We start from the raw sequence: 23,210 nt of genomic DNA, 5'->3' as shown, positions 1-23,210 counted from the left end.
GGGCTTATACTTGATAAGCACTGGTCAGACCAATGTCTTCAGTGGTAGCCTACTTCTTCTTTAGGTAAACTCACTCAGCTCACCTCTTTTTGGCTATCACACTTTCTCATTTTACCTCGACACTCGGCTTAGGTTACTCCTAGTTTCTTACTTGTTTTCTCACTCAGGCCTTATCTTGCTCCTTACTTGTCTTTTTGCTCATGTAGTTGTGGCTATCGGACAAGATCGAGTTGCTTCACCCTCCGGAGGAAGGCTGGAATCTCTTTCCACGATGGATTCATCAAAGGCAGATGAGGTTCCCCAAGATGGATTTGGAAGAGTGGTATGAATTTTTGAGGAATGTGTAGCCCAACGAGATTGCTTGGAGGTGCACTTGGTTGGATTTACCTGACATGGCCACTCATTCGGGCGAGTTCGATAGGATGGTAATTGATGGATTGACACGGTTCACGTTTTATATCCCCAGCCGCATCCTTCGCGAGCTTGGCATTTCCCAGGAGAACAATCGCATTAGCACCGGAAATTTCTGTCTTCCCAACTTTAATGCTCAGACACTCAATGGATACCAAAGGCGCTGGGGTCTTAAAGACATTCAAGCAGTAGATCTAGATTTCAGCCCATTGTTAACGAGTCGGTATAAAAGATGCCTGCGAGTAGAGATAAGAGAAAGACAAAACATCGACCGACTTCGGAGCTGACTGATGAGCACAAATTATTGACACATGGAAGTCCCATGTCACATCTTGTTAGTCCCAAAATGCGCATAATTGCCTATGGTTATTATATCTTTCATCACTTATATTGGATTATCGTTTGCGTAGGAAAAGATGATAATTAGAGGTATTTTTGGTAAATTAAAAGCGTCCAAAGTCAATCTGGAATTGCAGAAAAGTGACGGATCGTGTCCCATTCTGAATGGAAGTTGGCTAGAAGAAAGGAAATAAATTTCACATTGAATCAAAGTTCGGCCATATCTTTTAAAGGTGGATCCACCTTGCCCGTTCCTTTTGATGCACTAATGGGAATTGGACTTCAGAAGAAGGGGAGACCAAGGCAAATTAAAAGGGAATTAGGAAATCTACTTTATTTCTTTAAATATGGGATTTAATTAGGGAAGAGATCTTTTTGCATAAGAATTCTTGGCATGTATAAAAGGAGGACTTCCCACACCCCAGAAGAGGACCTTTTCAACACACCAACTCGGCACACTGCACGCAGCAGCAGCATCTTGGCGCAGAGAAGAAGAAGACGGAGAAAGAATTATTTGTTCTCTTTTTGTAAGCTTTGTTCAATGGAGTTTTATCTTTATTTGTTTATGTGTTTTGACTCCATGAGCGGCTAAACTCTTCAACTAGGGTTGAGAATGAAGCCCCATTAACAATTGTTATTTATATATTTTTGAGATTTAATTCTACCCGAATATGTGGTTTCGATTATGATTAAATTGTTCTTACTCCAAATCAACTGTTAGGGATAAATTCTGGATATGAGTTCAATCATGTTTTTCTCATGATTTGGAATTGTCTTTTGCAATATTGAATGCTGGTTTTTCATCGTTAACTATAAAACTGGATATTTATTGTGATTTGTTAAAAGCAGATACAATTAATGATTTGGTTTTATACTTGCGAGCGGAGAGGAACAAACATTAGACTTTTTAATGAACGTTCACAATGATATTTTCCATGGTAACAGAATTAGCTTTCAGATTATCATGAAGAAATTTTGGGTAAAGTTAATGATCATGAATATATAATGATACTAGTTAATGGGTGTGGATTCCGAAACCCTAGTATTTTCTCCTTTGATTAAAAAGAAATTTCAGTTTCCTCGTCTTTGATAATTTAGTTTATTGTTTTTACTTTTCACTTTTAGTTTAAAAATCAATCACAACTTTTGTCAACTAGGTTAGGATTTAATCGGTTTAAGTTATTTATTTTTCCTAAAAAAATTACAAGTCCCTGTGGGTTCGACCTCGCTCTTGCATTACTATACTTCGGTACGATTCGTGCGCTTGCGAGTACATTAAAATTTCACATCAAGTTTTTGGCGCCGTTGCCGGGGACTTCATTTTTTTTTAGGATAATTGAAAAACTTTAAATTGATTTTTCCCTTCTACTAGTTGTAGTTAGGATCGTAAAATTAAAAATAAAAAAAATTGCATTCTGCTTCCCAGCAAGTTGTTTTGTTTTGTTTCTTAGTTCTACTGTCATTTTTTTTTCCTACTTTCTCCATCAAGTTTTTTTTAATTTGTCATTCATTTGCATATTTTAGGATATATTTCACTTTTGTTTTTCTCTTTGTTTAATTTGTTCACTGTTCCTACGGTTAGTTGGTGTCTTGGCAATACAGTAGCAGTAAGATCAATTAAGCGCTATAGGTTTTTGATTGGGTTAACTTTCGGAACCACTGTTATCAACGGGCACCACGGTGATTGGAGTTAGAAGCAATGCATTAAAGGTTAGTCAGTAGCTAGAACTTAACTTACTGTCACTATTTATTTATTTATTTTTAACGTGTTAGTGAGACAGTTTTTGAAAAAAAATCCGAAAAAAAAAGGGAAAGGAAAAAAAATTATCATTTTGCTCACTGTTAGCTTACTTTACTCTACGTCTTGACACGTTAGTGTTTTTGACAATTGACGTAAGCTACCTTAGATTTTCATTTTGATAAGCAGTAAAAAAAAAAAAAAAAGAGCATCCTGTCATTCTTCCTAAGTCTTGACTGTTTGTCCGAAAAAAGATTCATTTCACTTCTGTTGCATTTTTTTTTTATTTTCGGTCGTTTCACTTATTTGCTTTCATTCATAAGTTTATGTTTGGTTGCCGTTCGAAAAAATTAGAACTAATACCTCTTGATCCGGAAATTGAGAGAACCTTTAGACGCAGTTTAAATATTCAAAGAGTGGGACATAATCAATTAAAAATGGCAGAACTTGTAGAAGATACAAAACCTTTAAGAGAATTGTTCTCACCCGTAGCCACAAATCCTCCTTCTTGTATTGTGTTACCCATGACAAATGCGACACATTTTGAGTTGAAACCTCACATAATACAACTTCTTCCTCAATTTCATGGGATTGAACGAGGGAATCCATATATGCATGTCAAAGACTTTCTTGAAATTTGTGCTACCTTTAGGTTTCAAAATTTTTCTGAGGAGTCTGTTAAATTGCGCCTTTTTTCCTTCTCACTGAAAGATAAAGCAAAGGCATGGTTAAATTCTCTACCCTCTGGCTCAATCACTTCATGGGACACCCTCGTTAAAAAGTTTCTTTCAAAATTCTTTTCAATGTCTAAAACAACTAGTCTAAGGAGAGAGATTACTGATTTTTGTCAAGAAGAACATGAAAAGTTTTATGAGAGTTGGGAGAGATTTAAAGATCTTATTTTAAAGTGCCCCCCTCATGGTTTTGAAACATGGAGACTAGTTCAATTTTTCTATAATGGTTTAACTCAGTCTAGCCGCAATATGCTTGAGTCAATGAACAGGGGTGGTTTTCTAAATCTTAGGGGCGATGCAGCTTATGAATTTCTTGAAAATTTGTCTGAAAGATCTCAACAGTGGGATTTTACTTCTCATCGAGACAAACCAACTCCTACACCTAAGAGAGGAGGATTATATGAGGTGAAAGAAGATTCTGATATGAGAATAAAATTAGATAATCTTACTCGAAAGGTTGAGGTGCTAGCTTTAAGTCGAACTATGGAGTCAGCCAATCAAGTTCACAGTGAAGTGTGTTCTCTTTGCGGTAGTCACATGCACACAATGCAAACATGTCCTTCCATTATTGGATATTCTGACAACTATATTGAACAAGCGAACGCACTTAATAATTATGGAAAATCATTTGCTAGTCCTTTTTCCGAAACATACAACCAAAATTGGCGAAATCATCCAAACTTTTCATGGCGTCAGAACCAACCTTCTACAAATATAGGTGGGCAACCATTCCATTCACAAAATTAATCTCCCCCAGGTTTTCGTCCTCCTACACAATCATACCCTCCTCAATCTCAACCTTTTTATACTCCTACTCCTATGTCTCAACCGAACTTCCAATCTGTTGCACCACAACAACAGTCATCCTTAGAGGACACCCTTAAAGTAATCATGGCTAAAATTGAAAAAAATGATGCTAAAATTGAAAATTCAACTCACTTGCATGCTCAAGCCATAGCTAAACTGGAAAATCAAATGGGTCAAATGGCAGAGAGAGAAAATGGAAAGTTTCCTAGTCAACCGATACCTAACCCAAAAGGACAATTTGCTTTTAGCAACCCCTCTAACTCTACCTATAAGCATGAGCAGGTTCAATCCATTGTAACCCTTAGGTCAGGAAAACAGGTTGATAACCAAGTAAGTATGCAAATAGAGAAGAGTTTAGGGGAGTTAGAGAAAGAAGAAAGGCAGAGTAATCCCACCAAAGATCAAGAATCTAGTTCTCCTCAACCTCCAAAAGAACCCCAACTTAGAAGTTTCATCCCTAAAGCTCCATATCCTGAACGACTAGTAGCCCCTAAGAAAGGTGTAGACCATGGAGATATTCTAGAGGTATTTAAGCAAGTGAGAATCAATGTTCCATTCCTAGATGCTATTCGGCAGGTGCTTTCATATGCCAAATTTTTAAAAGACCTAGTCTCCATAAAAAGGAAGGCCAGCACCCCTAAGGAAGTAGTATTGACTGAACAAGTTAGCTCCATTATCCAACACAAAGTACCTGTCAAGTATAAGGATCTGGGGTGTCCTACAATTTCGTGCACGATAGGTAATCATCACATTGAGCGAGCTTTGTTGGATTTGGGAGCCAGTGTCAATTTACTGTCGTATTCAGTTTACTTGCAATTAGGTTTGGGGGAGTTAAAACCCACTTCAATAAGGCTTCAATTGGCTGATGGATTCGTTAAAATTCCTAAAGGCGTTATTGAGGATATTCTAATAAAAGTTGACAAATTCTATTTTCCAGTAGACTTAATAGTCTTAGACACCCAACCTGTCCAAAACTCAAAGGGGCACATTCCTGTCATATTAGGCCGTCCTTTCTTGGCCACGTTTAATGCTCAAATTAATTGTAGGAATGGTGTGATGAAGATGTCATTTGGTAACATGACTGTCGACCTTAATATTTTTTATATTGACAAACAATCGTCATGTGAGGATGAGGTGAGTGCAGTTTACATGATAGATAGCCATGTTAAAGAACAATCTCCATCAAGTTATGAGGATCCTTTTGAAGCTTGTCTATCTCATTTTAATAACATTGATGAAGACTCTATGATTGAATCTGTCAACATGTTTTTAGAGTCTTTCATAGATATTAGTAGGTGGAACTTGTGCTTTGTAGAGCCACCATTTTTAGAGAACACCCCAAGTTTGCGGGATGAACAAGAGTCCAATTTTGAGTTAAAACCTTTGCCACCCGATTCTAGTGTTGAAATTATGGGACCAACCGAATTTATGTCAGTCGTCGGTATCCCAAATACTGATCAAATTGAAGAGGAAAAGATAGCAGATGAGAATGACCATTGCAATAAAAAATTAGAGTGCAATTTTGTCATTGGTAAAGAGCCCTTACATCCCACTGGTAGGACTTTGCTAGCCATATTGTTATTTAAAAACTCATTTCCCTGGTATGCTGACTATGTGTTTCATCTGAATAAAGTCGATATTGTGACTAATTTTGCTAAATGATCTAGTATAGAATTGTTAATCAAGTCACATAACTTTCATTGGGCAAAACCATGTATCGTTAATTACAAAAAGCGGATAAAAGGAAGTGACTTGGTGATGATATTTCACTTGGAATACATTTTTCATTGGAGTAACCCACAACAATTTCGTCTCTTGCTCTATGATAATGGTGGGCAACTCTTTGGTCTATTTGAATTCATGCACAAATCAGATTCAAAACAAAATAAAAGAAAAAGAAAAAGAAGTTATTCAATTTTTTTTTTAACTTACTTTTGTTTAGTGCATTTTTTCCCCCCTTCTTGTGTTTCCAGAATTTCTGTTACAGGTGTCGCACAGTTCAGTCTTATCGTGCTTACCAGGTGTATCTTACCCTTTATTACTTTTATGTCCTAGTCTATCTCTTTTTAAGCTTTTGCATTCATGACATTGAGGACACTGTCATATTTAGGTTTGGGGGAGGGTTCACCTATTATCTATGTCTGTTCTATGCATAGACACCATAGTATATCATTTTTGTAGTCTTCTACAAAAAAAAAAAAAAATTTAAAAAAAAGAGAGTAAAAGTTGAAAAAACAAAAAAATTTGGATACTTGATTTTGACTTCCGATGTGGTTGTTGGTTTTCAATTAGTGCTAGTTTGATTGTTGCCCAAGTTGGAGTCTTCATATTATTTCATTGATAGAGTTAAGCTTGTGAACATAGGCATTGATGAAAGGCACTTTGTTGGTTCAAATCACCTATGTTTGGATAGCGATTAATCACTTGTGTACATGCCTTTGCACAAGCACCGTCACACTTGGAGTTGGATTTGACCTTGAGTACCATACATATATTTTTGGTGCCTTAGTACGAATCAAATATCTTAGTAGAAATATTTAATGCCCTTTTCCCAAAAAAAAAAAAAGAATAACAAAAAGAAAAAGAAAAAGAATAAAATGCATGGGCTCTTCACTTAGTAACCGGGCCTCTTGCCTCAGTAAGCAGTGAGTGTTCGCGTCAAACGGTGGAGAGTTCCGCGATTGTCATGTGTGGTTAGCTTTGGTTCGTAGCCTTTTTGACTCGAGTGATTAAGTCCGTTGGGGTGTTCTCTATATCTAGTGCCCTAAAGCCGTCTGGTTTGGGTGCCACTGGCCTAAAACTCGCTACAAGGGTCAATTAGAAAGCTTAAGGGACCAAGGCATTGCACGATCACAAGAAAAAAAATATATTAAAAAAAAAAGGAAAAAGTATGAATAAAGGGAAGGGCTATAATTTAATATAAGTATTTTGATGAGTATTGAGGCATTGAAAGTGCGTGTATTGTTTTCGAGGTTAATGAACATCTTTGTGTGATTTTTCATTTACACGCATGCCTTGTGATTTCTTTCTATCCAAATATATGTGGGAGGAACAGTTTTTGCGCTAATTCAGATTAGAATGTTCACTTGTTTAACTTTCTTAATGAATGAAATATCTTGCCTCTAATTTGCGTTACACTCACACTAGTTACTTTGAGAGGCCATGGACTATTGTTTGGAATTCCAATCGAGTGTCATCTTCTTAAGAATTTTGTGGGTATATTCACGGCAAACCCTCACGAGACTATAACTCGTCCACTAGGGCAACCTAGGGGTTTAAAGGCTAATTGCATATGCTAAATGCAATCGGACACCTCCGAAGAAGGATTAGTTAGTAATTTTGTTTCTTTTGATTATTTTTATTTCTTTTGCTCGAGGACTAGCAAAATGTAGGTTTGGGGGTATTTGATGAGCACAAATTATTGACACATGGAAGTCCCATGTCACATCTTGTTAGTCCCAAAATGCGCATAATTGCCTATGGTTATTATATCTTTCATCACTTATATTGGATTATCGTTTGCGTAGGAAAAGATGATAATTAGAGGTATTTTCGGTAAATTAAAAGCGTCCAAAGTCAATCTGGAATTGCAGAAAAGTGACGGATCGTGTCCCATTCTGAATGGAAGTTGGCTAGAAGAAAGGAAATAAATTTCACGTTGAATCAAAGTTCGGCCATATCTTTTAAAGGTGGATCCACCTTACCCGTTCCTTTTGATGCACTAATGGGAATTGGACTTCAGAAGAAGGGGAGACCAAGGCAAATTAGAAGGGAATTAGGAAATCTACTTTATTTCTTTAAATATGGGATTTAATTAGGGAAGAGATCTTTTTGCATAAGAATTCTTGGCATGTATAAAAGGAGGACTTCCCACACCCCAGAAGAGGACCTTTTCAACACACCAACTCGGCACACTGCACGCAGCAGCAGCATCTTGGCACAGAGAAGAAGAAGACGGAGAAAGAATTATTTGTTCTCTTTTTGTAAGCTTTGTTCAATGGAGTTTTATCTTTATTTGTTTATGTGTTTTGATTCCATGAGCGGCTAAACTCTTCAACTAGGGTTGAGAATGAAGCCCCATTAACAATTGTTATTTATATATTTTTGAGATTTGATTCTACCCGAATATGTGGTTTCGATTATGATTAAATTGTTCTTACTCCAAATCAACTGTTAGGGATAAATTCTGGATATGAGTTCAATCATGTTTTTCTCATGATTTGGAATTGTCTTTTGCAATATTGAATGCTGGTTTTTCATCGTTAACTATAAAACTGGATATTTATTGTGATTTGTTAAAAGCAGATACAATTAATGATTTGGTTTTATACTTGCGAGCGGAGAGGAACAAACATTAGACTTTTTAATGAACGTTCACAATGATATTTTCCATGGTAACAGAATTAGCTTTCAGATTATCATGAAGAAATTTTGGGTAAAGTTAATGATCATGAATATATAATGATACTAGTTAATGGGTGTGGATTCCGAAACCCTAGTATTTTCTCCTTTGATTAAAAAGAAATTTCAGTTTCCTCGTCTTTGATAATTTAGTTTATTGTTTTTACTTTTCACTTTTAGTTTAAAAATCAATCACAACTTTTGTCAACTAGGTTAGGATTTAATCGGTTTAAGTTATTTATTTTTCCTAAAAAAATTACAAGTCCCTGTGGGTTCGACCTCGCTCTTGCATTACTATACTTCGGTACGATTCGTGCGCTTGCGAGTACATTAAAATTTCACATCACTGACTTTGCTATATTTAGAATAAGCTCTGAGCCGTTAGGCTTCTCTAGCATTTTGTTCTATTTTTCATGCTTCAAATGTTTTAAGGCTTTTATGCTTAGCTTATGTATTAGAAGCAGTAATTTGCAATAAAGTTGAAAGACGAAAGGTTCCCCCCTTCTAATTCACCAATGCAGGGTGACTTGTTCTTGACCTTCTCGACCTTTGATATGTGCCAAAATGCGTCAACCATAGTTTGACTTGAAAGATTGCGATTGAATCTCGAGGAGAGATTGCCTACGTATCCCTTTTCAAGAAATCAGGTCAAAACGTAGTTCAGGCCAAGGTTCACTCGTGTGTTTTACCTCTCCTTTTATGCTTTAACTTTTGCCTAGAAACGCCTTTTCAGGTTTCCGGTCTAGCAAGCTTTTGACTTTTTGCCTATTTATTTTTGCCTAGACTGCCTTCTTAGGTTTTCGGTCTAGCAGGCTGCTCTAACTTTTGCTTGGAACCGCCCACCCTTGTGGTTTTCAGTCCAACGAGCATCTCTCAGGGATAGTAACACTTGAATTGATCCAGGTTGACTAAGTATTGAATTCATGTCCGTTGAGATCAATGAGTTTAGCAGTTCCCCCGAATAGGATGGTCTTGATAATGTAAAGCCCAGAATGCTTTGGTCGAAACTTCCCGCGAGGATTAAACACCGAAGCACGGATTTCCTTTGTAACCATATCCCCTTCTATTAAGTCCCTGGACTTCACTTTCTTGTTGAATGCACAAGCGATTCGTCGTTGACACCCTTGAACATGATACAAGGCGCGGAGCCTTCTTTCGTCAAACAACGTTAGCTCTACAAACCTTTCGCTGAGCCACTCAGATTCCATGAGACCACATTCTACCATGACTCTCAGTGACGGTACTTCAAGCTCGATGGGGAGTACTACCTCCATTCCATAAACCAGAGAATAAGGAGTTGCACCAGTTGAAGTTTGAATCAACGTTTGATAACCCCAAAGCGCTAAAGGCAGTTGCTCGTGCCAGTCCCTTGCAGACTCAGCGGTTTTCTTAATGCTCACCTCAACATTCTTGTTTGTGGCCTTGACTGCTCCATTTTTTTGTGGACGATAATGGATCTGGATTTGGATCTTGAATTTCTCAAAGAGCTCCAAAACCCTACCCTTGAAATGAGACCCATTATCTGATACAAATGCTTGTGGAACACCGTACCAATAGATGATGTTCTTCCGAATGAACTGAGCGACTTGAACCGTTGTCAAGGTTTTGTAAGATTCTGCCTCGACCCATTTAGTGAAGTAGTCTATCGCCACTAGTATAAACTTATGACCATTCGAAGTAGAAGGTCTAACCATGCCAGTGACATCGATACCCCAAACAACGAAAGGCCAAGGCGAAGTCATGCCACACAAACTTGACGGAGGAAGATGTTGTAGGTTAGCATGGATTTGGCACTTGTGACACCATCTCACATAGTTGATGCATTAAGACTCCATTGTAGACCAGTAATAGCCTTGCCTTAGGATCGTTCTAGCAAGTATGACACCACTCATGTGAGGACCGCAAACTCCTTCGTGAATCTCCTCCATTATCCTAGTTGCCTCAGCGTTGTTGACACACAGCTTGTGCATTCCACAATGAGACCTCAGGTACAGTTCCCTCCACAAATGATATACTGGGCAGCTAATTGTTGTAAAGCGACTTGATCTTTTCTGGTGGCCTCAGTAGGAAACTCCCCGCGTTCGACAAAGTTTCATATGTCATGGTACCAGGGTAGGCCATCATCAACATCATCGATAGCGTTGATGTACTCGTATGCAGGCAAGTCCCTCTATTCAATCACGATCAGTCGCAGCTTGACTCCCGCTGGAAGTTCGATCATTGAAGCCAAAGTCGCCAAAGCATCGGCAAACTGATTTTTCAAGCGTGGAATATGGGTGAAAGTCACCTTATTGAAATGAGGAATTAGTTCTTCCAAATCTTGGTGATAAGGCTTCAACTTTTCCTCACGAACATTCCAATCTCTGTTGGCCTGAGAGACTACTAGGTTTGAATCTCCGATTACTTCAAACTTTTTGACTCCAAGAGCAATTACAACCTCCATTCCGACGATGCAGGTCTCGTACTCAGCTTGATTATTCGTGACATCAAAGTTTAACTTGAAAGCAAGTGGAATATGAGCACTGGCAAGCGTGATCAACAATACTCCAATCCCAAATCCTTTCTGATTAGCAACCCCATCAAAATAGATCGCCCATACCTCCTCAACCCCCGTTAAAACTTCTTCATCAGGGAAGGTGAAATCCACGTCCTCCGGTCCATCAATCGGGTGGTCAGCCAGAAATTCTGCCACAGCACATCCTTTTTCTGATTTCCTTGTAACAAATTGGAAATCAAACTCCGCCAGCAAAAGCAACCAACGCGCTAACTTATGAGTAAGCGTAGGTTTCTCGAACAGATACTTGATAGGATCTATCCGAGAAATTAGTCTCACCGAATAAGTCAACATGTAATGCCTCAGCTTTTTGGAGGCCCAAACAAGTGCCCAACACGTCTTTTCCAAAGGAGTATAGCGCTCCTCAGATCCTACCATCTTCTTGCTTAGATAGTAGATAGCCTTCTCGACTCCATTATCCCCTTCTTGTGCTAGCAAACATCCCATAGCTGATGGAGTTATAGATAAGTACGAAATCAAGGGTCGACCTGGTGTAGGAGGCATCAGCACCGGTGGGCTCTGTAAGTATTTCTGGATTGACTCGAAAGCAGCTTGACACTTGTCCGTCCATTCAAACGGGATATTCTTCTTGAGTAGACGAAACATTGGCTCACAAGTTAAAGTCAACTTGTCGATGAATCTGCTTATGAATTGTACCTTGCCAAGAAAGCTTTGCACTCCTTTTTCAAACCGTGGTGGCTCCATTTCAAGAATCGCCTTGATTTTAGAGGGATCTACCTCAATTCCTCTTGCAGTGATTAGGAACCCCAACATTTTGCCTGCGGTGCCCCAATTGTGCACTTCTGCGGGTTGAGATGCACTCGGTACTTACGAAGTCTTTCGAGGAACTGCCTGAGTGCTGGAATGAAATCCTCTCGCTCCTTTGCCTTCACAATCATGTCGTCGATGTAGACCTCAACCGTCTTGTGGATAAAGTCATGTAACAAGGTCGTTTGGGCCCTTTGAAAGGTGCAACCAGTTTTCTTTAGTCCAAACAGCATCATCACATAGCAGTAGGTACCCCATTCAGTGACGAACGTTGTCTTTTCCTAATCCTCAGGTGCTAAGAAGATCTAGTTGTATCCAGATAATCCGTCAACGAATGAAAGCAAAGCATGCCCTGCCATACTGTCCACAAGCACATTGATGTGTGGCAAGGGAAAATTGTCTTTAGGGCTTGCCTTGTTCAAGTCCCTGAATTCGACGCAGGCTTGGATCCTTTCGTCCATCTTAGGTACAGGCACAATGTTGGCAACCCATTTAGGATACTCTGCAACCCTTAAGAAACCCGTATCAATTTGCTTGGTGACTTTTTCCTTGATCTTTTGTACCCAGTCTGGACTCATTCTGCGGAGTTTCTACTTGACTGGTGTAGCTCTAGGTGTTAGAGAAATTCGATGTTGTGCTATTTTAGGATCAATGCCAGGCATATCCTTGTGAGACCATGCATGCAAAGACTTCGAAGAATTCCTTGAGTAGTTTAATCAATGCGGTGTGATCCTCTGAGGATAGGGTTGAACCAATTTGCATCATACGGGGATCATTCTCATCTTTCAAATTTACAAAAATTACTTCTTCTTTTAGAGGCTGAGCATGCCTTTCGCCTTCCTTTTCGATGAGGGAATGGAATTTAGCAGGTATGTTCCCATCAAAATCTGTTCCTTCATCGTCGGGGTCGACACAATTTATATAGAAATTAGCAAAGTAGTCGGAAGCAGGATCATGCATTTCATAAAACCCTTCAGGGTTGCCAAGTACAGTCGACTCAAACTCAAAGTAAAACCTACGATGTGGAGGGTCAAGAGGCACAAACTTCGACTCTGAGCTAGACTTAGACTTGACCGACTCTGTGTCAGATTTAGACGTGTCATCAATGCAAGTTAGATGCGGTGTGAAAATGTAATTTTTAATACTACCCTTAGCTTCCATGATGAGAGAGGTAGGATCTTCGAGAGTGTCGGGCCCAAGCATCAACACTTCAGCCTCCTCAGCATCGCCAACCAAACCTACTTGGGAGAACAGCTGCTCCAAGCTTCCCTAATCAAAAGTCTTCAGCCAGTCGGTCTTCACTTTGATCTGAGCCATTTGCTTCTTGAACTCCTCTTTAGCCATCTCCTCATCCTCACTATCAGACCAGGTGTCAGCAGCAAAGACCTCGAAGCCTGGCAGCCAAAGAAGAGTTTTCGGATCCAAAAATGGCTCGACTTGCCCCATGTAAGTAGTGCCTCCTCCTTCACGTAAAAAGTAACTATCCGAGTTACCTTGAAGGGTTCGAAGCTTTCCCGTACCTTTCCTCTTCTTAGCATCTTTGGCAGGGGGAACATATCCCAAACCAAAGCAGCCTTCGATGAAAGGAAATATAGGGAATTCAGCGATCCCTTGCTGGTTGATCCCAAGTCCTAAGCCAGACATATAAGACATCCTCCTCATTATCTCGAGGGTAGCTGAACTTATGATGAAATCGTCGTCCATGGTGATGGCGAGGACTGAACCAAACGTGTCAAAAGAGAAACCTCTAAAATCGGCATCTTCCTTCCCATGCTGAATTCCCAAGATCGGTGCTCCATCTTCAGTGTGCGGACGGATTCCAGAGTCCCCGCAAATTGTCAAAGTCCCAGAAGTGAGTCCCAGCATGACTTTCTGGTGAAGAGTAGATGGTATAGCCATGATGTCCGCTCTATGAAGCCACGGCCTGCCCAGCAGCAGGTTAAAAGTAGCAGGAATGTCAACAACATGAAACTCGATATCCATCTCAAAACCCTCAGCGTCGAGTTTGAGCATTAGCGTCCCCTCCACCACACGGCGAGTGCTATCGTAGGCTTTGACTGCTGAGTTAGAAGGTATAAGATCCTTCTTGGTGAGACCCAGGCGGTAAGCGACCCATAAAGGGCAAACATTGATTGCGGAGCCATTATCAATGAGGATAGTAGGCACCCAATTTCCATTACACTTGACAGTAATGTGCAGCGGGCGATGTGCAGCGGGCGATTATGAGCAGCTCCATCAACAGGGAGATCTTTCTCAGTGAAAGTGACAGAGTGCTTTGAATTTTATAGTCTGGAGCTCCTTGAGCTTTGACTCTTCAAGGCTCATTTGATAAGCCCTGGGGCAAGCGGCTCACGGATTGCTGAGCGTCAATGCTTGTCTTAGCGTGGTTATTCTATGCTTTACCATGAGGTTTGCTCACCCCTTAGCATGAGACTTGGAAAAGCACCTCATACCTTTAGCATGAGGTTTCCCATAGTCTTTCATTTTTTAGGGCGTCCTTAGCTAGCCCATGAGGTACTGAGTCAACTGAACTCGGGTTTGTTTAGACCACTAGGCGTCCGTGGCTAGCCGTAGAGGTACCGAGTCAGTAACTGAACTCAGGTTTTTTAGTCCACTAGGCGTCCTTGGCTAGCCTTAGACGTATCGAGTTAATAACTAAACTCGGGTTTGTTAGACCACTAGGCATCCTTAGCTGGCCCATGATCTTCTAGATTTTACCAGGTCCATGGCTGAGTCCGGGTTTTCACGTACTGAGTAGCTGTGCGCTTTAGCTGACTCATCACCTTTTCGAGATTTGATTTAAACTCGAGTTTGTTAGTCCAGAGCTCTTTTGGACTGGGCCGATGAGGTTGTCGAGCCACACACTCGAACTTTTAGTCTTAACACCTTAGAAGTGTGACTCTTCAGTGCCCACTCCTAGGACTGGACCAAGTGGACTTGTCAACACTTTTGGAATTACGTGTTGATCTAAAATCTGTGAGCTTCGACCCATTGATAGTACATTGCTGAGCTCAGTCTAATTTTCTAATGCATGCATAAAAAATGGCCATATGAAAAAGTAAAATTAAGGTACATACCTTTTGGTAATTTCTTTGATGTGTCCCATATTCTGAGAATTCGATAGCTTTCCCGTGAAGCAGCTGGTATGCAAGGTCCTTTCTTCTGAGAGGGAAGTCTTCTACTCAAAGGTTTTCTGGGTTGACTAAATCACTGCAATATTTCACCATTAACACCTTCTTTTATGACACCCTTATATACCTGAGCTGATTATGGGTAGAGAGAGCTTTCACAATTTTGTGAAACTTTAATAGAGATTGCCCTTTGGGCAGTTTGAGGTGTAAGTAGATTAGTTTTGGGTGTGCTCCTCTACATCTTTATTTGTGGCTTTGTTTGGTTCCAAGGCATTCACCCTTTTCTACTACTTAGTGGGGCAAAAAATTGGAGTTTACAACGAGCTTGTGGGTTCTAACCCCTTAGTTTGTCCATATGGGATCATGTTTGGACATTCCTATTTTTCCATGGGAATTCCATTAGGTTGGTCCTTGCTTCTTGTGTTGGGCCAAATTGGGGTATCCTTCCTGGTAGGTTGGATTTTATAGATTTCAACCTATGGGTTAAGGTTAGCTCTTATTGGAGCTGTGAGATTCAAGCCATATGAGGTTTTCTAAGTTTGCTGGCCTTAAGAGGTCAGGTTTCCCTATCTGTCCCCTCGTAGGGTCAACTTTTTGGGAAGGAGATCCCCTGCTCAGAGGTTTCTCAATTTGACCACGGTATTGTGATACTTGGCCATTATCTTTCCCTCTGTTTGCTTTGGTGTTGTCCGAGTTGGTCTTAATCTTTACTATCCATTGGGATATCTTTGTTTGAATAGTTGCTTATTGACAGGCGGGGCTTTGTTGTCCAATTGGGGTACTCGTCTTGAGGTACTCCCTTGTGTCAGCCCCTCAGGATAGTTTGCATTGGCGTTTCAGCCACTTTAGACTCCTTAGATGATCTGGATCCTCTATTGGAGTAACTTGGTGCCCTACATAGCTAGGCTAGGTAATGCTATGTTAATCTTTGGTAGTGATGAGGATGATATGATGATGTTACCTTTCACATTCAGCCCTTTGAACAAGCCTTAGCTCTTATCTGTACGCTCAGCTTCAGCTCTTCTTTGAGCTGTGATCTAGCAGGCTTGCTGATCATGCTTAGATTTCTATCATTTACGCTGCGTTTTGACCTCTAGTTGAGGTGTGAAGGTCGTACCGTGCGTAGGTCATGCTATGTATGGGCCATGCTCAGTCTTTTAACTTGGCTTGGAATTTTAATTCCTATGTTTTACCCACTTAGTTGTCCAAACTCTGTATATCTTTTATGGCTGGGTAACCTTTGTCGGTCTAGCTCAGGCTTGCTTCCAAAGCTCTTTGAGCTTAGCCATACTTCCCTACTCTCCAGAGTGTTAAGGTGTTGGCAAAACAGCTTGACACTTGTAGATTGCGTCATTGCTTAATGTGGGTCATTGGCGCTATGACTCGTTGCTTCTTGGGACATGATGGATTTACAATCTGATCAGCCTTGTCAATGTAGACACCCCAATTTGGGCTAACAATTATTTCAAGTCCCACCTTGGGAACCATCCCGATGATGAATGGATACAGTGATTGCTGATTGACTTCTCGTGAACCTTAGGACTTATGGTGAGAACTTCTAGCCACTTAGAGGACCCAATCCAGAGCAAAAAAGCCTTTCAGACAGAAATACAGTATCTCAGGAAAATCTATCTTTCAGCCGTAACATTGATCTCACGGCCTCAACTTCATTCTTTCACCCGTGAAACATGTTGCTTGAAAATCTCCTTCAGAGATTGATCCTTCAGCCGCCAGGTCTATCCTTCGGCCGCTTAATCATTCCTCGACCGCCAGATCCTTTAACCGGCCGCCAGATCGTCTATTTTCCAGATTTTGGAATGTTCTGTCATATGTTTGATCCAATCCTCAAAACCCTAGCAACCTTTCTCTGATGCGTTCAGCTACACAACAGATCGCGTCTAGAGATCTTTTTACCCTAGAATCCCTTTTTGATTCACGTCCTTTGATTGGTCTGAGTGAGTCACCAATTGCCTATATAAAGGGCCCTTAGGGTTCCGAAATTGATATGTCAATTCACCCTCTCTAACCACGGAACTCTGCAAATATACTCTCTCACATCCTTTCTACAAAAGCCCTAACCTCCCGAAGGCAGCCGCGATCCAACGATCCAAATCCAAAGTTCAAACCCTAACCCTAGGGTTTACAAGAAGCAAATCAGTCAATCACCCTCAATTCGAAACAATCAAGCCACTGAGGGATCAAGGTGGTGAGGCCCAGGGGCTTTCGGTTCATTTTATTTTCAGTTTATGCATGTTAATTGTAGGATTTTAACTCTCTGTTAATCGTATAGTCTGGTGTGAGGAAGAACATCGGCTGGGGAATCAATCCCTAGCCGATACATAAAACCATGAGGATTCCTCGGCTATGAAATCCATTCACCGGTTGCGGAATCCATCTCCTGGAACAGATATGTTTTATTCTGCTTGTTCTGATGCATGTTTCAATTACAGTCTTGGCTCACCATTAACTGTTTAAAGGCTAAATAATCAGTTTATGTGTTAGAATTATATGGAGCATGTATTAATCTTATGTCAAACAATTATGGGCCAGTCTCACGATTGGGGAAAGTGGGGTGCCTAACACCTTCCCCTTATTGTACTTTTGGCTCCCGTACCCAGAATCTCTATCTGTTTTTCCTAGTTCTCATAAACTAGGTGGCGACTCTGTTTTGATGATAACCGATATCTTGTGGCGATGTTCCTAGCCATGGGAATGTCCACGATCTTGGTTTATGAAGCAAACAACGAAACAAACAGCAACGATCAATCTGTATGGCGATGCCCCACTTGGGAGGTGTGTACAGTTTTTAGCGATTCTGCTTGGGAAATTGAGAGCCATAACCAGAAAGTTTGACATAAGACTAATACATGCTTTATCTAATTCTTCTATCATTTGCATCGAGCGGGCAACCTCGTTAAGTTCACCTAATATCCCGGTATGTCACAGGCTATGTTAGGGGTTCCAGCAAATTTCACTATCACTTGTACCTATTGGTATATCAAAAACGGAATCATCCAATTACCACTTATGATGGGCTGGTGAAAGGACTAGTGCCTTTTTGACAATGGAGCACCTTTAAGACTACCCAAGCCTTTCATGTATTAGAAAGCCATAGAACTTATCAAAATAAGACAGGAACCCGCAGGTTAAGGAATTTTTCTGCATTTTGCTTTGAAGTTCTTCCTAACACCCTGCATCATTTATTGTAACATCTCTTCCTGTGCAGAAGGGTTGGGATTCTTAGCCCAAATCCTAACCTTGTACGGCCAAGTACTGACTTACAGATATTTTACTTTAAAGCAGGCATGATAAGTAAGCCAAGAAAGCAACCACAACCAATTTTATACTCTTACAACACACGAAGTCACACCAAATAGAGGTCTTTGCAGCCATCTCGTCTATCACCTTCACCTATCAAAACGCCTTCACTGCAACAGTCCCATTCACTTCCGGGGACTTCGCGGTCATCTTCTCAGCGAACTCGATCATTTATCAAATCCCAAGCTTCACCAAGCAATCCTCCCACCCCCATGGCAGACGACGACGCCACTATTGCAGATATCCAAGCTGAAATCGCTATTTTACTAGCAAAGAAAGTAGCAAGAGATGCTGAGGACAAAGAAAAATCGATAGAAGATGAGAATCCTCTTAAAGTAATAACAACAGAGAACCCTGAATCAGCCAAACAAGTCAAGGAGATCAAACATGCTAAGGCCCGTTCACAAGGGGGTCAAATTCTAGACTTTGAGGGAATCTGTCTCTTCCCAGATTCTCAATTGCCTGAAAGATTTAAAATGCCAAACATTGAGAAGTTCAATGGAACAGGAAACCCTACCGGCCATGTCCGCCATGTTATCAACACCTTGAAGCCAATGGGCTTGAATGACGAGCTCATTGCTCAATTATTTCAAAGGACTCTCACTGGAAATGCCCTTGATTGGTTCTTCTCCTTTGAATTCATGCATTATCATACTTGGCCAAAAATTGCCAATGCTTTCGTCAAGCAGTATGCATACAATGTCCAAATTGAGTTAACTATTCGAGATTTGGAAATGACTAAGTAGGAGTCAAGTGAAGATTTTGACACTTTTGTGGCTAGATGGAGAGAAAGGCTGCCAAAATGAAGAATCATCCCTCCGAGGAAGATCAAATAAGAATAGTTGTCAAGAATCTGCAGCCTAAGTATCTAAAGCATATCTACACTCAAGCTATAACCAATTTCAAGTGCCTTCATGCTACTAGACTGCAGATTGAAGAAGGGATCAAACTGGGACTCATTGGGAAAGAAGAAGCTTCTCCATCCAAGAAAAGATTCCCAACTCGCGCATCTCACGCCTCCGTAAACACCCTTGACTAGGCCTTGCTGCAAGACCCTTTCTAAGCCAACCCTTCCCGAAACTCAAATCAGCCTCGCCGTAACTTTAATCCTCTCTACATGACTCTCTCCCAAGCCTTAACCATTCTAAGCCGTTAGAGGCATCTCAAAACTTTGAACAAACCACCTCCTCAGCCACTTTATGGCCCAAACCATGACCCCAACAAACAATGTGCCTACTATCAACACTCTGGGCATGAGACAAACAACTGCATGCATCTTCGCCATGACATTCAAGATCTCATTGGTAGTTGAACCATAAAACCCCCACAACTTGATGCACAAACCAAACCACCCCACAATAACAAACCACTCCAAAATATCAATCTCACAACCTCATATACAATCCCAGCCAATACATTGTCCAAAGCACCCAAGCCAAGCCAACCCTGACCTTCCCAAAGGAGGATGGATGTTTCATGATGGAGGAAGAAGAAAACAATGAGTCCAATCAATCGGAAGTGATCGATCCCGACATGTCTGACAAGAGTGACGGAGAAGAACAAGCAAAGGAAGCAGAGGTAAGGAAATGGAAAGAGCATTCCTGGGCAAAACACAATTTGGAGGATCCCAACATTCCGTTTGTGAAGGATGATGATTGGTTGCGTATCTGGTTTGAAAACAGGAAAAAGGAAAAGGAGAGGGTCATCATGATGAGAAGGCATGCCCGCTTCAAACCTGCCCCAAATAGTGGTACCCATCAATCGCCCAAGAATCCTAACACCTCCAATTGTCTGGGAAACAATCAACCTTATAGAAGAAGTGGAGGAGTTCCAAATGCAACCGTGGGTCAATCTATACGAAGAGTGCGACTATAGTCAATGGGCAGAAGAAGAAGAAGATCTAGAGTTCATATGCACAGATCCATACAAAATAGAAGAAAATGGCTTTGACAAAATGGAAGGAGAATATGGCGATCCGCTTGATGAGATTTCTTTGGCGTCGCTATTTGATCAAATGGAAGTAGCTAATAGAGAAGCAACCCGGGCAGACATTTCCATCTCGGGACTGCTCATGTCTCAAAGAGGTAGCCACCATGTAAACTTCAAAGATGGATCCAGTACAAAGGCTCTGTTTGGCAAAGAAGAATGTGGAAAAGAGTATAAAATTGTGAAAGGAAAAGAAGATGACCCCAAAATGCAGCAGTAGCTAAGAAGTCATAACATGGCAAAAGAACATCAAAACATTGCTTTCATTTTCTAAATCAAGCTAGGACATGTTTTGGGAACCTATTTGGGCATTTTATTTCTGCTAAATGAATTCTTGTTTTCTCTTCTAAACTATGATTCCTAAAGTGCAATTGCCATGTACTATAGTCTCTTTGCCAAACGAAGGAAATTTCAAGGAATCAAGTTCTTTGTGTCAATGACAAAAAGGAAAGAAAGGATGAACTTTAGTTGCTTAAGAAACTAGGTTTTTGTCAAGACTTAGAAACAAGATGTTATCTCCATGAGAACACTTAGAGTTAGCTTGCCTATTATGAAGGTACAAACAAAGGAGATTCATAAAAAAATATATATCTCTGCCAAATTCCTCTTCAAAGTACAGAAAGTCTCTTGAGAGAAATGCTCGTTGGTAGCCAAAGAAACTCAAGCAAAAGTAAGAGCAAAAGCCTGCTAGGGCAAGAAAATGCAAAAACGCAGCCTAGGCAAAAGATAAGGCATACAAAGAAAAGCTCACTAGAGACTCAACCTCCATTAGGTAACCTAGGCAAAATCAAGAGCATGTGAGAAGAAAAACCAAGAATGGAAACCCAACCTCAAAGGTGGTGATTTTGAAACTACGTTCATGGCCTAATTCCCTGATTGGGATACATAGGCAATCTCACATCGAAATGCGGCCCAAACATGTGGAGAGAAAAATATCAAAATAGTTTGTACTCAATGATAGGCATAGCTAACCCTGCGTATTGAGCTCGCAAAAGATGAGTATACTTTTCTCAAAGAATTGACAATAGCAAAAGACACGAGAATTGTTGTTCACCCTCTGACGTAAGAGTCATTGACACAATAAGCAGGATATCTCAAAGATTCTCGAAATTGGCAATAGGGCTATAGAGCATTGCAAAAGCAAGACAAAAGTCAAAACCAAGCATAAGCAGAGGATGGCACTTAGCTAAAACAAAATCTAGCATCCTTTGGAAAATAGAAGTAACGACTAAAGGATAGATGCATCAACCGCAACATTAATTCTTCAACCGCGTGATAAATTCCTCAGCCGATATTTCATTTCACAGAGATTTCTATATGTTTTCAAACTCTAGTTGATTATTTAGAAAACAACAATTACTTGTTCAAAAAGCCATGTTCTGACTATCACATGCATACTCAAGGTATTTGAAGGACGTTTCTCATTTCATAAACAAAAGCTTGGTTACAAAATCATCATTGTGGTTGCTTTCACTATATAGAATATAGTTTCGGCTTGTATCTTTGCTAACTATAAACAGGAAAAGAGAAAATCCTAAAACTAATCACAACGGTGTCTCCGAGACGATCTTTGAGATATAGACAAGGACTGCTCACTAGCTCCCACATCCTCCCCACTAGTAATTGGTACTCGCTCTGCCTCAAGCTGAAAGAATACAAACATTTAGATTCAATAAAAGATGCAAAGCAAATGGAATACATGGGGAAAGCTCATACCTCAAGGATCCGGCAATGTTGCCTTCGAACCAAAGCCTCCGCACTCTGATAAGTGTGCAGCCATTCCTGTACTATCTCAGCAGGCACCTGTGGAAATAAACTAAGCATTTCAAACACTGGAGCACAAGATACAATGATAAGCAGGGAAACAAAATCAGAAATTGATACCTGTGAAACCCCAGCTAGCAATGTGTAAAGCTGGGTCGAGCAAGGGGTAAGCACCAAGCGCTCTTCCTCTCCGTCATCAGAATGGAAGGAAAGAAATTGATACCTGTGAAACCCCAGCTGGCAAAGTGTAAAGCTGGGTCGAACAAGGGGTAAGCGCCAAGCGCTCCTCCTCTCTGTCATCAGAATGAAAGGAAATGAAGGAAGGGCCCCGTGGCCAAACAGGAGCAACTGGAGGAGCAGCAGGCGGAGCCAAGAAAAAACGACAGTACTCCATATAGTCCCCCACCCGAAGAAGCAAGCCTGCCCAATCCCTGATCCGAGCATTCTTCAAATCCTCCTTAGACATCGAGGAGGTAGATCTCATTGAAGCTGGAGGTGGAGGAGGAACAAGCTGAAGAGCCCCAGCATGTGGATGCCACTGGCTAGCCACTTGATCACCTAAATACCAAGCCCGACAAAAGGGGCCCTTAAGCAAGTTGCGAGTACGGTCCAGAACTCTAGAGCGAGCAAGAGGGGCGTCTTCAGGTACATTACTCCAAGGGTCGAACCGCACCTGAAAATGAGGTCAATAAGCCACGAATACAAGGATATGGAAATCTAAAGACAAGGAAAACAAAGGTACCTGATCGATTGTCAATCGGTCCAAAACTTGCCGCCACTCAGGAAGGCTCAAGACTGGTGACCGTGGCTTCCATTGCCCCACCAACCGTCACTCGTAGCGAGGAATACAACTTGCATCCTTGTGCTTAGTGCCAGGAGGAAACTGGATGTGATGCTCGAAAGTCCAGAGCTGAAAAATGAATTAGCAAGCGAGTTCAATACTAGGAGAAAGCAAAATGGGAAAGGAAGGATGTATACCTTAAGCACTCAGTAGTGACCACCAAGGATGAGACTCTTGTCTTGTGAATAGGCTCTAAGGTTGCCATATAGAGTGGACAAAGCAGATGCTCCCCAATTAAACTCCAAAAGGGCCTCCAAATGCTACAAGGGAGCCATAAACTGTGTATGGACTGAACCATCCTTGTTGGCAAACGTTTGCCCAAGGAGGTAGAGAAGGAAGGCTCGTGTCAGCTGTTCGATACTCACCGGGGTCAGAATATCGGCCTTCGTGAAGGTCTTGCTCAGCCAAGCAACATCAA

The 23,210-nt window shown here is 40.9% G+C and overlaps 2 protein-coding genes and 1 non-coding gene across 3 annotated transcripts; 2 read left to right on the top strand and 1 right to left on the bottom strand.

The window, feature by feature from the left end:
- Window positions 1–2,925: 2,925 nt before the first annotated feature.
- Window positions 2,926–3,969, top strand: LOC131323714 (uncharacterized). The gene has a single exon (XM_058355561.1). The coding sequence runs from the start codon at window positions 2,926–2,928 to the stop codon at window positions 3,967–3,969; it is 1,044 nt and encodes a 347-aa protein (XP_058211544.1).
- On the bottom strand, window positions 3,307–3,413 carry LOC131325005 (small nucleolar RNA R71). Its single transcript, XR_009199573.1, has one exon. It is a non-coding gene; the product is annotated as a small nucleolar RNA R71 (small nucleolar RNA).
- A 72-nt stretch (window positions 3,970–4,041) lies between the features above and the next one.
- On the top strand, window positions 4,042–5,691 carry LOC131323713 (uncharacterized). Its single transcript, XM_058355560.1, has one exon. It carries the CDS (start codon window positions 4,042–4,044, stop codon window positions 5,689–5,691), a length of 1,650 nt encoding a protein of 549 aa, XP_058211543.1.
- Window positions 5,692–23,210: the final 17,519 nt, after the last annotated feature.

Source organism: Rhododendron vialii, chromosome 4a, assembly GCF_030253575.1.
Source record: "Rhododendron vialii isolate Sample 1 chromosome 4a, ASM3025357v1".
NCBI classification, from domain to species: domain Eukaryota; kingdom Viridiplantae; phylum Streptophyta; class Magnoliopsida; order Ericales; family Ericaceae; genus Rhododendron; species Rhododendron vialii.
The sequence above is the reverse complement of the archived record's forward strand: the minus strand, read 5'-3'. Positions and strand labels throughout refer to the sequence as shown.

Bases quoted from the DNA above. Each gene is read 5' to 3' on its own strand.
- LOC131323714 (XM_058355561.1), top strand. From the start codon at position 2,926: ATGGCAGAACTTGTAGAAGATACAAAACCTTTAAGAGAATTGTTCTCA.
- LOC131323713 (XM_058355560.1), top strand. From the start codon at position 4,042: ATGTCTCAACCGAACTTCCAATCTGTTGCACCACAACAACAGTCATCC.